Source organism: Gadus macrocephalus, chromosome 15, assembly GCF_031168955.1.
Source record: "Gadus macrocephalus chromosome 15, ASM3116895v1".
Taxonomy (NCBI): Eukaryota; Metazoa; Chordata; class Actinopteri; order Gadiformes; family Gadidae; genus Gadus; species Gadus macrocephalus.
The window spans coordinates 18914824-18931620 of record NC_082396.1 but is presented as its reverse complement, the minus strand read 5'-3'; the positions used below and the strand labels follow the sequence as shown (position 1 = coordinate 18931620).

The 16797-nt window shown below is 46.1% G+C and overlaps 2 protein-coding genes across 2 annotated transcripts in view; both read right to left on the bottom strand.

The window, feature by feature from the left end:
- LOC132472981 (transmembrane protein 26-like) overlaps nt 1-16797 on the bottom strand; it is a 277070-nt gene that overhangs the window by 192666 nt on the left and 67607 nt on the right. The gene's annotated exons all lie outside the window — the stretch shown is intronic.
- Nucleotides 8487-16551, bottom strand: LOC132472982 (transmembrane protein 26-like). Its single transcript, XM_060072886.1, has 3 exons — nt 16284-16551; nt 16035-16117; nt 8487-9179 (listed from the first exon to the last, which is right to left on the bottom strand). Exons 1-3 carry the CDS (start codon nt 16484-16486, stop codon nt 8917-8919), a joined length of 549 nt encoding a protein of 182 aa, XP_059928869.1. The 5' UTR covers nt 16487-16551; the 3' UTR covers nt 8487-8916.

Below are 16797 nucleotides of genomic sequence, written 5' to 3'. Positions count from 1 at the left end.
AAGGTGGCGGGCTACAGCTGGAACACCAGCAAACATTGCGAAAGGAACGACCTGCAGTTTTCCCTGTTCCCCGGCATAAAGTGCAGGAGCTGGGATTCGGGGCTCTCGGAACGGGTAACCAGATGGGCCGGTTGAGTTGGGCGGTGTTGGCAGTTGAGGCTGAGGTGGCCGCACCAGGGCCAGTTGGATCGTCTGCAGCTGGGCAGCCAAGTCTGTGAGGTTGGTTGTGATGGCCTCCAGAGACCTTTCAACTGTCTCAAACTGGGCTTGATGTCGACCGAGAAGCCCTCCTTGCCTCTCCAGCACAGTCTTCACCTGATTCAGATCTGCTGATTCCATCTTGGTCAAATCGTACTGTCACAACTCAGGACGGGAATCTATTGCAGATCAAAAAGGATTTATTCCCAAACAGTCCAGCGGGCAAATCAGATTCCAGGTACAGGCAGGGTTCGTCTACAGGCAGGCAGGCAGACAGATACAGATGGACAGGTACAGGCAAGAGATCCAAAACCGATAGGCAGAAGACTTAGTCCAAAACAGGCAGGGTCCAAAACCGGGAAAAACAGTAAACTATAGTTTCTCTTTAAAGAGCTTCACGCTAGTCGCACTCACGTGGCAGTCAGGTAGCAAACAGTACATACCGTGACGATCTGACAAAGTGAACAGAAAGGGCCGTGTTTAAATACTCCACCAATCAATACCAAATGAGAGACAGGTGAACAGAGAAAGTGGAGGGAAACAAAAAAAGGCAGGAAGTGCCCAAATAAGGACATGGGTGTTACTCCGGGCACATGACCAACACATGGCTACAAACATAAACAAAGTCCAGAATTATCACACTCCTACAGGTAGGGGGAGACAAAAACAACAGTCCATACGAGAATCCTGACACTATTTCCCTCCCGCTGTTTTTCAAATGAGAAACGGACTAGAGACGTTCCTATTGGCTCACCAGTTAACGAGATGGATTTCTCTGCCAGTATAGCCCTCCCACCGTTTTATCAAATGACAAATGCACGAGAGTAGACCCCGAAGCCGCCGCCAGGCGCCGCCATTTGCGCCATTTGGAAATTCAGCCGCTGCCAGCCAATAATTGTATAAGCCAAAATAAGCCGCCATCTGATAAACTTTGGCTGAGCCAGCTAGAATTTTTGGCATCAAGTAATAATTCTATCACATAGTAGGGCTTTGACTCCGAATGTGAATGAAGTATTGATTAGACAGCGATTTATTAGAAACCTAATAAACCGTTGGATCACGTAAGACCGGTAACCATAGCAACACCGGTAAACAAACCTCGCAAAGCCCAATCCAGGTCTTACTGAAGGCATTTAATGGTCAAAATATTATTAAAGGTCCCATGACATGCTATTTTATGTATTCTTTAATATAGGTATTAGTGGGCAACTAACACAGTATTCAAAGACGTTCCCGAAATTCAGCCGTGGTGCAGAGTTACAGCCACTCCGAGCCAGTCGCACATTGAGCTTCCCCCAAATGCGCTGTTTTGGTGTCTGTAGCTATAATGCAAATGAGGAGGAGCGAGGCGGGTCAAGGAGGAGGGTGGGGGTGTGGCCCTGAGCAGCTTGCAGCCACGGTACCATGCGCTCTGTTTACAGTGGATGTATCGCAATGGCGAGGCGCACACAGCCTTTAGCCGTGTTCTGTAAATATTCTAGAACACACGGGAGTCCTGGAGCTCTATATCTAAATATTATCATATAGCCTACATAGATATCTATATCATATAATATATATTATAACGGCCAAAAGCTGTGTGAGCCGATATTATGAATCTCAAACGACCGCGTTGGGTTCTCCGACGTTCCTGGTTCTTCAACGTCCTCATCAATGTGAAGTAGACTGAACCGCGACAAGGAGGAGAAAGGGATCGTTGCCGGGCAGCGCTTAGGCACCTCCGCCTCCGGCGGTGGTCCCTCAGCGGGTCTCAAGCTGGAGACATTAGCCGCCAACAATCCCTTTCTCCTCCATGTCGTGGTTCATGTTCTTGAGGGAGTCAAGGCCAAAGTTCCTTCCCCCCAATTAATTCTCAACCTTGGCTGAGATAGATAACCCCCAATACGAGTCTCGTTGTAGAAATACCAGAGACGAGAGTCCGACAGAACGGTTATCCAAATAACAAGGAAGTGTACAACACTTGCGTTACAGTCCTGGAGCTCTATATCTAAATAATATCATATAATACATAGAAATCTATATCATTTAATACATATTATCACGGCCAAAAGCTGTGTGCGCCTCCAGACGATATAATGAATCACAAACGACTTTGTCGGGTTCTGCGACGTCTCTGGTTCTTCCACTTTCACATCAACCTGAAGTCGACTGAACCGCGCGCTGCCTGCTGCCGGCTGCCCGCTGCCGGGCGATGGTGCCTCGCGGCAACCGGCGGCATGACGCAGTTCATGTACTTCAGCCAGTCAAAGCCAAAGTCCCTTTCCCCCAATTCCTTCTCAACCATGGCTGAGATAACCCCCAATACGAGTCTCGTTGTAGAAATACCAGAGACGAGAGTCCGACGTGTTATGCGCCATAATGCCAAAAGCAGAACGGTTATCCAAATAATAAGGAAGTGTACAACACTTGCGTTACAGTCCTGGAGCTCTATATCTAAATAATTTCATATAATACATAGAAATCTATATCATTTAATACATATTATCACGGCCAAAAGCTGTGTGCGCTGTCCAGACGATATTTGAATCACAAACGACTTTGTCGGGTTCTGCGACGTCTCTGGTTCTTCCACTTTCACATCAACCTGAAGTCGACAAGTCGAAAGTGTGTGTAGTCACACACACACACACACACACACACACACACACACACACACACACACACACACACACACACACACACACACACACACACACACACACACACACACACACACACACACACACACACACGGCGCTCGCACGGTCGAGTCTCATTGGCGGGCCAACGTCTCTGGGCGGGCCAGGCAGAGTAAGGGGAGGAGCTGAGATCCCTGATGACGTCATGAATACAGACATTCCAAACAAGCGCACTTGAGCCTCTGTTTTTTCAAAGGCGAGCAGAACAGCTAGTGCTCGTTTTACACCAAACGCAAGTTTTAGCCATTGGGGGACCATAGGCAGGCTAGGGGAACTCATATTTATGTTAGAAAACCTCATAAAGTGAGATTTTCATGTCATGGGACCTTTAATAAATATTCGAATATATTCGAATATAAATATTAATAAACAAACAAACTTCGAATACGATTTTTGGGCAAAAGTCAAAGCCCTATCACATAGAGACATACACACGAAAAATTTCAGCCATTTGTAGCCATGAAAAATTTGGCGGCTGCAGCAGCCATTTAGGTTTTGGCTGAGCCGGCTAGCCAGCCAATAACTTCATCAGCCAGACATTATTCTCAAAACAAACTTTAGCCTTTTACCTCTGTTTTTAAACATGAACCTCATTGAATGCATTTATTAACCCTTTAACTTATTTAAACATGAACCTCATTGAATGCATTTATCAACCCTTTAACTTATTTCTCCAATGTTCCAACCATGTTCTAACATAGTGCACATATTGCCTGTAGCTAAAACACTGCCACGGCAATTGAAGGCCCTGACTGCAGTTCGCAGATCGAGGAGGGGCTTACATTTTCCCTAAATGTGGGCTGGTCTAAACGTTTAAGCAGAAAGCGGGAGAACGTATTTCCGTCTGAGTCCATAATAGAGTGGCGAAGTCACGCCCCTTCCGGTAGGGCTCATGGGACCTATGAGATCGAAAAATATGAATGGGTGTCAATGGAGAGAAAATAATTATTTTCTGGTCCCAGTCTTTATATGCCCTGGATTACGCATATGTTGTTTGTGGATTTAAATGATAATTTTTCATGCAAAGAAAACTAAAAATGTTCGTGAAGAAGTTTGATAATTTTAGGTTTTATGTGAGGCCGCTTTCTGAACTACAGCTCTTCGCTGCTCTCGACGCATATGATATTCGTCACCACACCCGCCCTTGGAACTCGGCACAGAGATGGCGATCTCTCTGCCCCACTTCACCGCTTTTTCCAAGGGGAGGATAAAAGCATCGAAAGAGGTGAAAACCATTATAAATCGGGGCACGTGCAGAGTTTCAGTTATGCCGATGGGAAGATTGTCGGTCTTCTCCACGCCAGTCGCAGGGAGCGTGACGTCACATACGAGCCGTGTAGTCTTTCTCGTTGTGTTTTCTCTACAGCCTTTATCTGAACAATTGCACAATAAACGGTCGAACTCTTTGCATGAAAAATTATCCTTTAAATCCACAAACAACATATGTGTAATCCAGGGCATATAAAGACCGGGACCAGAAAATAATTATTTTCTCTCCATTGACACCCATTCACATTTTTCGATCTCATAGGTCCCATGAGCCCTACCGGAAGGGGCGTGACTTCGCCACTCTATACTGCGCGCTTTTAGGAAAGTTGCCGCTCTCTGTTCGTGTAGGCCTACATTATAAACTAATGTATGGATAGACCAACAAGTTGATCATTAAAATATTCATGCAAGTAACATGCATAGGCCTCATGTTTACGTCATGAGGTCGTTTGAATACCGTATTGGTCCGAATATAAGACGACCCTGATTATAAGACGTCCCCCCGTTTCTCAACATTTAGAAAAAAAGATTTGCAGACCAGATTTGCAGAACAAAGAACTTTTTATTTTAAAATAACAATATAAAAAACACAGTGAATTAAGCACTTGTCATATTAATGACAATAATAATTATGACAGTAAAGGCCACGGCACTTTCAAGGCAAAATATGTACAGTAAGATTCAAAATTTATATCAAGCAACATTGTGAACATTTTTAAATAACATATTTAACTAAACTTCACTAAAATTCGCCAAAGATCTCCTCCGATGTCTCTCTATCTCTCAAACACGTCCTCTGCCCCGCTGTGTTCGCTCTCGCTGTCATCGCTCCCCAGCTGCTCCGCTTCCACCTGCTCCTACCAAAGCGCGTTTTCTCTGACGTATTCAAAAACTCTCCGGTCAACCTCACTGAAACGACCACTTTGAGGACCACGGTAGGATTTGCGCTGACTGTTGGCATCTTTGAGACGTTGTTTTGGTGCTCGCCATCTTCTTACGTTACACTCCGTGACCCCGAACTTCTTGGCAGCTTGGCAGTTGTTACTTGACTCTGCCTTATTGACGACCATTATTTTAAAATTGGCATCATAGCTCCTCCGCTGTTGTTGATTGACCTGACCCAGTTTTGAGCCACTTTCTTTAAACACCGGTAACGGTCTGGTTGTTAAGGACGCTGGACTACTTCTTCCCGGAACCAATTTCTGGCGCAACCTGTGGCCGCGAATGTGTATTGACATTTAAAGGGAGAGGCGAAGAAGAGAAACTGCGCTCTGAATACTAAACACCGAATATAAGACGACCCGACTTTTTCGGACCTATTTCGAGGGGAAAAAAGGCTGTCTTATGTTCGGACCAATACGGTAATAGCATTTAGGCAGTGTTTTTCAGCTTTTTTTTAACCCTTTCGTGCATGGCGTCCACATACAGTATGAGGACAATTAAATAAACTCCAATATTTTGCTTATCATGGTAATATTCTCTAAACCACATTGGTAAAATATGTTTCGTGAAACATTGAAACCTGATTTAAATTTTGCTTTTCCCCTCCAGATTTGCCTGCACACTGCACCACGACATTGCACCACATTCCAGTGACCGAGCGAAATAATGCTGCGTTTGAGTACGGTTGAGTACGGAGTACGGTTCTCTGCGAAACGACTTGGATTTCGGATCTGACGCCACGCCAACACTTCAAGCGTTTTATTATTTCGCTTGGTCGTTGGAGGAAAACATGCACGCCACCCGGAAAGCTGTTGTCGCGGTAGCATTGGCAGAGGACAAGGCGCTCCAAAATAAGTAGGCTATAGGCCATAGGCAGAGATACGGACGCATTAAGGTATTACGAGTGATTGAAATTGCCATTTAAACCACCAAAGTGGTCCAAGCACAATGAAAACAGTTCATACTTCAAATCACAATGGGCGCAGCCATCTTGAATTCTGTCTCGGAATTTTGCTCGGACATCACTAAGTTCAACCGAGATGGCGAGTTCGCCGTCCGAGGAAAAGGGGCGTGTTTGTGCGTGTCGCTAGGCAACGTCCTCGGACCTCCGAGACGGATGGATATTAAAACGCACCATAATAAAACGCTTGAAGTGTGGGCGTGGCGTCAGATCCGAGATCCGAGTCGGTTCGCAGAGAATACTCGAATGCAATGATTTGCGTAACCAACGAGAGAGGTATGATCAGATAAGCATGACGAAGGAGAAGTGTATGGAAGTAAATCTGTGCCATCGGATTTTGAAAATAAAAAGCCATTGAATTCTAAGCACTGAATATTTATGCATTGAAATAACGTATCTGGATTTGAATTTCAACGTAATCAACGTCCCCACGTTAACGTTTTTGACGTTGAATCTTTGATTTTGAATTTTTAACATTGAAAAGTAAAGCTGAATAGGAGTTCAATTCAAATCCAATACGTTATTTCAATACATAAAAAATCAGTGCTTAGAGTTCAATGGCTTTTTTTTGCAAAATCCGATGGGACAGATTTACTTCCATAGAAGTGACTCAAACATTTTGTGGTTGAGAGGGCGTATCGGTTCCCACCATAGGTTTCTACAGGAAATAATCTGTATGGTTGTGGGGGAATCTAGAGAGGTTCTCCACATGAAGAAATATTCAGTTTCTATTGTCATCACAAATAGATATGTTCAACAAAAAAACAAGGAATTGAAAGCTACTTACCATAGGCCTAGGCTACATTCATTTCCCCTGATGGCAGCAACTGTACAAATGTAGATTATTCATCACAAGAATTTCAGAATTCAGAGAATTTAGCCAGCATTCAGAATTCTCAGAATTCTCCGACACTGCAAAGTAAAGCGCAACTACTAGCGAAATGCTTTCAGCGTGACTGGAGAGAACTTCCTTAAATTAACCTTTAATGCTAGATTTGCATGAACGCTATTGTGTGAATTAGTTTGGTTCTCTTTCATGGAAGCCGTAAGTGGGAGATTCCTTATTTTTTTTACCATTATTGTTTTATAGGGACAAACATTGACAAATTTCTCCTACAGGGGATTGATAAAGTTCTATCTAGACTATTGAACAGAAAGAAACACTTGTTCATACTTTACACACTCTACCACAGCATTGGCCTACTGAATGCCACAGATACATTTTCAGCATTGGACTGAATGCCACATAAATATATAATTATGTTTTTGCACGTTTGCAACGTTTAAAAGTTCAGGGTATAAAGTTGAAGTATATGCCTCTACTTGTATTGCTTAATTAATTATAAGCCCTGACTGCCATAAGGCCTATACAAAACCATTTATAGCGCATCTATTTTTCGGCTGGGTAGTTATAGTCGCCCTAAATGCATTTTTTATGTGGGCTCTGATTCTGAATGAACGCCGCTGCTGAACTGTGTGAATAAATAAAGACACGTGGTTTTGATGTATTGGGGAATTCCAGCTGAAAGTGGAACATTGCTGCCATCAGGGGAAATGAATGTAGCCTAGGCCTATTGTAAGTAGCTTTCAATTCCTTGTTTTTTTGTTGAACATATCCATTTGGTATTGCTTAAAGGGGTAGTTCGGAATTTTGGACATAGGGCCTGATTCCCAAGTGAGCATTGGTATTCTATATCACTGGAGACAGTTTTCAACACATTTCATACAGTCCTTCTAGTTGCAGAGTTCGCTCGTGCTAGGCTAGCGCAAGTCAACGGGCAATGCTAGCCTGCTATTAAAAACAGTCTTACCCACTCCACAGTACACCCGAGGTAAATCAATTATAACGCCAGACTATAGACCCCGCAATTCCCTCAAAATGCAATGCAATGCAAGGTTGGTTTTATTTCTAACATTATTCTATAAACAGACATTTAGATTTATAGTCTGTCGTTATAATTGATTTACCTCGGGTGTACTGTGGAGTGGGTAAGACTGTTTTTAATAGCAGGCTAGCATTGCCCGTTGACTTGCGCTAGCCTAGCACGAGCGAACTCTGCAACTAGAAGGACTGTATGAAATGTGTTGAAAACTGTCTCCAGTGATATAGAATACCAATGCTCACTTGGGAATCAGGCCCTATGTCCAAAATTCCGAACTACCCCTTTAAGCCAATAGCCTTTTGAGGCAGTGTTTTTTCTGAATATTAGTGTTAAGGGCCAATAATGCTTACTATCATATGTTAGTTACCATGTCTGTGGACACATTTGTATGCAGTCACATGTAAATGTAAAAAAAACAAATTGACTTATCATGGTGTAGCCATACATGTTGTTTTATTGTTAATATGTCAATTTGTTTTTTATTGAAAATACTTTGTATAGATGAAATATCCCCAAACTTGTCACAGTAACACCATGGAAATAAACATGACTTAACATGGCAGATACCTGTGTATTGTTTATCATATGCGAGTGTAACGTTTTCAACTCAGTTCCTTGGTAGAACCCACTTACAGTAAAAATCACTTCTGATGGAAAAAAAGATGCATATGAAAACACTTTTCGTATCTATTGTTACTATTATATTGTTTAAAATGTACGCATATATAAAAAATATATATAGCGTAAAAAAAAGTGGCTGGTAAAAAAGATGAGTGGCTGGTAGATTTTTAAATCTACCTGCCACAGTGGCTGGTGGGCAAAAAAGTTAATTTCCATCCCTGGTGTGTATTTGTGTGTCTATGTGTTAGTGAGCGAGATAGTGAGTGTGTGTGTGTGTGTGTTGTGTGTGGGTGAGTGAGTTAGCATGTGTGTGATTGTGATTTTGTTTGTTTGTACGCGTGTGTGTGATGATGTATGTGTGTCTTCATATACCATTATCTGACCTGGAGTCCTGGCAGATGACCACCAGCCTGTACACGTTCAGGGCGAGCATCAGCAGGTTCTTAATGGCAAAGAAGACCAGCATCTGGTTGATGACTTTGAAATGTATGAGGACAATGAGCCTGACCGCTAGGAAAGGCCCGTCGTGGATGAACAGGGCCTGAACAATAGTCCACAGGTCTTTGCTGTGTCTGGTCAGTAGCGAGATGCTTCGGTCACCCTCGTCTTCCGGCTTGTTGTTGACCACTATGGGGAAACCACACACAGAAGGGAGGCTCGGTATCAGTCTTTGATTAATAATATTAATAATAATAAATAAAATTCATATAGCGCTTAATATGGTACTCTAAGACACTTTACATATTGCCCTATCAAAACTATGTAAAACAGACTAGGAATAAAAGAAAAACAGAGGTTAAACATGAAGAATAAGGTGGGAGTTAGGTGGGGAAGGCTAGTGTGAAAAGGTATGTTTTGAGGGCAGATTAAAAAGAAGAGAGGGTTGGAGAGACTTTGATGTGGGAGGGGAGTGAATTCCAAAGGGTGGGGGCAGCAACTGAGAAGGCCCGATCACCCCAAGTCCGTCGCTCAGTCCGTGGAACTTGTAGCAGGTTGGCAGAGATGGACCTGAGGAATCGGGAGGGGGCGTGGTGATGGAGGAGGTCGGCAAGGTAGGGGGGGGCTAGGCTGTTGAGGGCCTTGTAGGTGATGAGTACGATTTTGAAGTTGATTCGGTGTTTAATTGGAAGCCAATGGAGTTCACGGAGGACAGGTGTGATGTGTTCTCTGGAGCGGGTACCAGTGAGGAGGCGTGCAGCTGAGTTCTGGACATAATGAAGTTTTTTGAGGACTTTGTTGGTGGTGCCGTAGAGAAGACCATTGCAGTAGTCAAGCCTGGATGAAATGAAAGCGTGGATGAGTGTCGCAGCAGCGGTAGTTGACAGGTTGGGGCGGAGGCGGGCGATGTTTCGGAGGTGGAAAAGGGCAGTTTTGGTTATATGGTTAACATGGGGGAGGAAGGAGAGAGTGGGGTCCAGGATAACTCCAAGGTTACGGATTTTGGTGGAGGGGGTGATGGTGGAGCCGTCAATGTTAAGGGGGAAGTTCTGAGTGGAGTGAGTGAGGGTGTCAGGACCAATGATGAGGATTTCGGATTTGTTGGAGTTAATCCCCCGACGAGGGTGGCTGATCGCAAGGCTAACAATGCAGCATACTTTAACGGATACAGCTCTCCACAAATATCCTGAATGTGTCCTGTTATATATTTGCCTAACTGTTTTTGTATTTTTTCTAATGACAGCTTCAACCTCAGTGGTACTGTTGGGGTCCCCGGCAGGGTCACTGTCACAATAGTGACCCTGCCGGGGACCCCAACAGTAACGGTTCAACCATCTTTCCATTCACTGTTTACCACTGAAGTTGAAGCTGTCATTAGAAAAAAGACAAAAACAGTTCGGCAAATATATAACAGGTTATTATATTTGGCACATTCAGGATATTTGTGGAGAGCTGTATCCGTTAAAGTATGCTGCATTGTTAGGGTCACTGTCACAACAGTGACCCTGCCAAAGGGTCTGGGCGTCAGGGCGTATTCACATAAGGAAAGTCCTTAGTTCGATCTCTTTGGTCCGGACCAAAACGCAATGTTTATTTTTTGGTTTGGTGCGGTTCCTTTTCACATTGCAATTTTTCGCAACAGTCCCAGAATTTGTCAACAACGCACGTGTGTGCATGGATCGTTCAATCATTTGACAAGACGGTCGGGGGGCGGGGTAACACGGGGTAACGCATAAAAAAGAAAGGGGAACAAAATATGGAGATTATGGAGATTCAGCGTGCTGCCCTCGTTGTGCTTATACTGATTGGTTTCATACAGTTATTTGCAGTACTTTTGGAGTATCAGAGGCATTTGGCACAACGTCGATTTTATGATGTTATCCGCAGACTGCTCGAACGCCTTCTCCCCCATCCTTGTACTGAATGTATTAAAAATGCATCGGAATTTTTAAAAGCGTTCTCCAACATACTTTATATCTTGGCGTCTGCCCAAATATCCAAAAGACATTTCGTCGCCTCTTCGCTTCATGTTGAGCCACAACTCATTTTTAACGAGTCTGATAATGTCATGCCGGTCTGATAACATGACGTTTGTACTGCCGGAGGAAAAGGAGGACGTAGGCAACGTAATTATAACAGTTTTAATCCAAAAAACAGAGCAGATCAATCACTCACAGTGCATGGCTACTTGTGCAACCACCTAAAACGTCCCCCTAGACCCCATACTCAGTCAGTTCCCTCCCACTCGATCACTCCCAGTAAGAGGGGAACACAAACCCATAATGTAGTCACTACACCAGCCCCCCCAGTGTTCACCTCAATATTCAAAATCCCCAGGTCGAGGAGGGCGTATGGCCCGGCCCCTACGACTGTAGGCAAAGTCTGGAGGTGCGGGAGAAGGCGTGACATCGTCCTTCACATCCTCTTGTTGGGCGGGGCTGGGGGCAGCGACGACCGGAGGGCCGCAAGCTGTGGCGGCTTGTAGGGGTTGGAGGGGGGGACGGCCACGGCGTGGCAGTGGGGGCAGGACGGGGGGGGGGCGGCCCCTGAACGGTGGCAGAGCCAAGTCTGGGGGCAGTTCAAGGTCCAAGTGAGCAGGTTTAAAGCGATCAACAGACACACACTCAGGCTTACCCCCCACGTCAACCATGAAGCTCTTGGCTCCTGCCTCGATGACACGGAAGGGTCCATCATAGGGAGGTCGTAGCGGAATTCAGTGGCCGTCGTGGCGGATGAAAGCATAACCTGCTGGCTGCAGCTCCGGGGGCACCCACGAAGCAGGGACGCCATGCCGCGTGGTCGGGACCGGGGCGAAGGTCTTGGCGCCGTCCAGCAAGGAGGTGCGCTGAGCGGAGGCGGACCAGGGCTCTGTCGACTTGGGGATGAAGTCACCAGGGACCCGCAGCGGCTGTCTGAACACCAGCTCGGCCGACGATGACCGGAGGTCCTCCTTGGGCGCTGTCCTGAGCCCCAGCATGACCCACGGCAGTTTGTTGAGCAAGTTGCTGTCCGTGAGGCTGGCTCGAAGGGCGGCCTTCACGGAGCGATGAAAGCGCTCAACAAGGTAGTGTGGTGGAGCTTGACCCTCAGATTCTCCGCCACCATTGCTCACAGCTCCGAAGTAAACTGCGGGCCACAGTCAAAGGAGAGGTCAGCAGGAGTGCCGTAGCGGGAGACCCACACCGCGATGAACGCCCGGGCCAAGTTGGGGGCTGTCGTTGAGGAGAGCGGGACTGCCTCCGGCCAGCGCGTCGTCCTGTCCACCATGGTAAAGAGGTAGGTGAAGCCGTGCGGGGGAAGGGGTCCCACCAGGTCCACGTTGACATGGTCAAACCTCCGCTCGGGCACCGAGAACTGTTCCAGGGGGGCCTTGACATGGCGATGCACCTTGGCGCGTTGACAGGCATTGCAAGTGTCGACCCAGGCCCTCACATCCCTCTTGAGCCCGTGCAAGACGAACTTCTCTGACACCAGCCATGAGGACGGTTTCCAAACTGGGTGAGACAAGCTGTGTACCGCCTCGAAGACGGGGCGTCTCCAGTTGGCGGGGACTACAGGCCTTGGCTGACCCGTGGAAACGTCGCACAGGAGCTTGGCCCCTGTATCACTGAAGAGCACCTCCTCCAGGCGCAGCCCTGTGTTCGACGACTTTAGAGCTTGGATGGAGGGGTCGGCGGCCTGATCCACAGCCATGCAGGAGTAGTCAAAGTTCAGCTGGACCGCACCGACCAACGCCCTGGAGAGACAATCCGCGACCACGTTGGACTTCCCAGCCACGTGCTGGATGTCTGTGGTGAACTCGGAGATGTAGGAGAGTTGGCGCTGCTGGCGGTCGGACCACAGCTCCGCTGTCTTGGACATGGCGTGTGTAAACTCACAGCCTTCCAGTAAAAAACTGGTAAGTGTTTGACCGCGAGCCACAGCCCGAGGAGCTCTCTGTTGAAGGTGCTGTACTTGCGCTCTCTGGGAGACAGCTGGCGGCTGAAGATCGCGAGTGGCTGCCAGGCATCCCCAACCCACTGCTCGTACACTGCCCCAACGGCAAAGTCTGATGCGTCCGTGGTGAGAGCAGTGGGCGCAGAGGGTGAGGGGTGGGCCAACATGGCCGCGCGGGCCAGGGCCGCCTTGGTGTCCTGGAAGGCCTTGACACGTTCCGCCGTCAAGTCGACCGGTTGCTTCAGAGCCTTGCCCTTCTGGGCCTCGTACAGCGGCTGCAGGATGTGAGCTATGTGGTGGAGGAAGCGATAGTAGAAAGTCACCATCCCGATGAACCCCTTGAGCTCGCTGACTGTGCAGGGGCGTGGAAAGGCTGCAACAGCTTCCACCTTCGAGGGAAGGGGAATCACACCCTCCGCGGAGACCTGAAGGCCGAGAAAGTCAATGGTGTCCCGTCCGAACTTTGCCGGATTGACAATCAGCCCATGTTGGCTGAGCCGCATGAAGAGGGTCAAGAGGTGGGACAGGTGCTCCTCTTCTGTGGTGCTCGCGACGAGGATGTCATCCAAGTAGACGAAGAGGAAGGGCAGGTCCTGGAGCACCGAGTGAATGAGGCGTTGGAAGGTCTGCGCCCGGTTCCTCAGGCCGAAGGGACGTCCTCAACGTAATTATAACCGTTTTAATCCAAAAAACAGAGCAGAACAATCACTCACAGTGCATGGTTAGAACAACTCGTGCAACCACCTAAAACGTCCCCCTAGACCCCGTGACTCATAGTCAGTTCCCTCCCACTCGATCACTCCCAGTAAGAGGGGAACACGAACCCATAATGTAGTCGCTACATGTTGATCATTCAATTTACCGCGCTAATCAAACAATATAAACAAATAAACAAGCAGCAAGGGAGTCTGTTGCGTCCAAAAAGGCATATTATTTTTAGAACTGGGTCGGACCGAGCGCGGTCGCATTCACATCTCAAGCGAACCGCATGTTGTGTTCACTACTGCATTGAGTTACTCATACAGTTATGCCAGTTGAATTGTACAGCCTCTAGGTGGCGTAGTAATGCAGACGGATAGAGGCGAGAGGAGGAGAAGAAGAATGTAGTGTATGTTGATACAAGAACGGAGATAAAGAGTTGTCTGGAAAGTAACGCGTTCGTGTTGGTTATTACTGGACACCCAACATAACACCGCACCAGGGTTCGTTTGGAAGCGAACCGAGACCACCTCTCCGGCTAGGTCTCGGACCGGCTGTTTGGTCGGCACCAGAGTTTGATTGTTTGTATTCACACCAGCCCAAAAGGTCTGCACCAGCGATTTTTTGGGTTTGGTTCGAACCAAACAAGGCAGGTGTGAATACGCCCTAAATCGTTTACAAAAACAAACTCACTTAATAATACAAGCTTCTAAACTACTCAAAGCCCCCCTTACATATCTGTCCCCTTACCAAGAAAAATAAACAAGCTTAGCCAGGTTCAGGGAGTACGAATATTAAAGGGGTAGTTCGGAATTTTGGACATAGGGCCTGATTCCCAAGTGAGCATTGGTATTCTATATCACTGGAGACAGTTTAACACATTTCATTCAGTCCTTCTAGTTGCAGAGTTCGCTCGTGCTAGGCTAGCGCACGTCAACGGGCAATGCTAGCCTGCTATTAAAAACAGTGTTACCCACTCCACAGTACACCCGAGGTAAATCAATTATAACGACAGACTATAAATTTAAATGTCTGTTTATAGAATAATGTTAGAAATAAAACCAACCTTGCATTGCATTGCATTTTGAGGGAATTGCTGGGTCTCAGCAGCAGTGTTATATTCCTGGTAGTAGGCTACGGCAGCGGCGGACTGATACCTAGGTTACCGGCTCTAGTTTTTTTTTTACCTGCCGCTGTCATTGCTACAAACGCGTACAGTGAACGAAGGAATTCTATTAGCGTATTCAATTAACAAGATATGGACACGTTTGGAGGAGTTAGCGATGCATCTGCTTTTGAAGACGATTATGAGGAATTTGTTGTATCCAACGAACCGTACATGTACGAGCCGGTGTTTTGATGTCCAAGCCAGCAGCAACAAGCCACAGTTGAGTCCTTTCTGGATCTCGCACTGGAAATTGGCGGAAACTTTGTGTGGTGCCCATTAGTAGCGTTTATTTCTACAATTTCTAAAAGCACACTGAACCACCATGTTGCCTAGTCGTTCAATTGCGCTTCTGTCCCACGCTTCTCTGTTTACGTTCTTCTGTCGTGATTCGGTTACAAACCTAACCAGCGCATAGTAAAATCCCGCTTCTGCTGAGAAAGTAGTCCCTCGATGATTCATGCGATGCAAGGTTAGTTTTATTTCTAATATTATTCTATCAACACAGACATTTAAATCTATAGTCTGGCGTTATAATCGATTTACCTCGGGTGTACTGTGGAGTGGGTAAGACTGTTTTTAATAGCAGGCTAGCATTGCCCGTTGCCGTGCGCTAGCCTAGCACGAGCGAACTCTGCAACTAGAAGGAATGAATGAAATGTGTTGAAAACTGTCTCCAGTGATATAGAATACCAATGCTCACTTGGGAATCAGGCCCTATGTCCAAAATTCCGAACTACCCCTTTAATACAAATGGACAATTCAGTGAATATAAAGGCACTTAATATCCACTAAACAGTTTGACTTTGCCAAGTAAAAACTGATAGTTTAAATCGTCCCAGAACGGGAGAGGCTATTTACCCAAACATCATCATTGCTTCGGTAGAGTTAATGGTGCAGAAGAAGCACATGTTCACAATTAAATATGACACAACAAAGAAAAGTGAATGCAGACTTTACAGTCGTCCTTCCTGCTTTGTGTCGACCCCGGTCGCTAGAGGAAGCAACACACAGAAAGGGCTGGGTCCAGTCTTTATTTAATTCCCCAGATCGGATTTGTGAGGTTGTCCCAAGATGTGCACACGTTTATATTCTTTGTTTATGTGTTTAATTGTAGACATATGCTCCGTGTACACCAATAACTCTAGCAATTATGATGTTTTGGTGATTTGCCTCTCCCGATCTGGGACAATTTAAACAATCAATTTAGAACTTCGCTGAAGTACAAACACACACACACTGACCAGATAGATGTAGTGGGAATTGCAACATGCTCCAGGTCCAGACCGCCAGTTTAAAGTAGATCAGCTGAAAGCTGTCGTTGGATCTGGAATAGAAGGACAAAAAAGTGAAAGGTAAGATTCAGCATTATAGTGTCTGTGTGGTCAGACATGTGACTCAGAGAGTTATAATGAATTGGGTGATTGAGACATCTTTGTGTGTGTGTCTGTGTGTGCGTCACATGTGTGCGTGGGAGGGATATGAGTGCTTACCCAAGTGATGGTGTCTCACTGGTGAATTCTAGGATGTCTGCCGCAGATCCAACGAATATGAGGAGAAGCTGAGACAGCTCGTCCCTGGTGACTCCGCCCCCTATGGGGAGGAGCCACTTGCCCACGATCAGCAGGATGAGCTGGGTCATATGGAGACCCAGGATCCACTCTTTGGAGCATACTGCCGAGTTAAGCAGGTCCATATGCGCATTGAAGATATCCTGAAAGGATTTAGTTAGAAATGTGAAACTTAAAACAAATAATATAAAACAGACGTCACACTTTTGAAATTTAGAAGATTCGGTGAGATTCGGTTGGATCTTTTTTGTGTCAAAATAATCAAAGAAAACCTCTTGAATATCAAATTAATTAATATCATTAATCTTAGAACTTCACAGTTCTCTCTGCTTGTTTGTCAGTGATCCGATTTTTGCCCTAGCTGTCGTCATTGCGCCGACTATTTGTCTGCAGTTATGACACAAACCTCTTCCGTGACTTACTTTCTTACTTGTGT

Excerpts from the sequence above, each read along its gene's own strand:
- LOC132472982 (XM_060072886.1), bottom strand. The coding sequence starts at position 16,486 with ATGGACCTGCTTAACTCGGCAGTATGCTCCAAAGAGTGGATCCTGGGT. Across the intron at positions 16,118-16,283 it reads AGTGAGACACCATCACTTGG|ATCCAACGACAGCTTTCAGC; the intron begins GTAAGCACTCAT and ends CTTCTATTCCAG. Across the intron at positions 9,180-16,034 it reads ATTCCCACTACATCTATCTG|TGGTCAACAACAAGCCGGAA; the intron begins GTCAGTGTGTGT and ends GTTTCCCCATAG.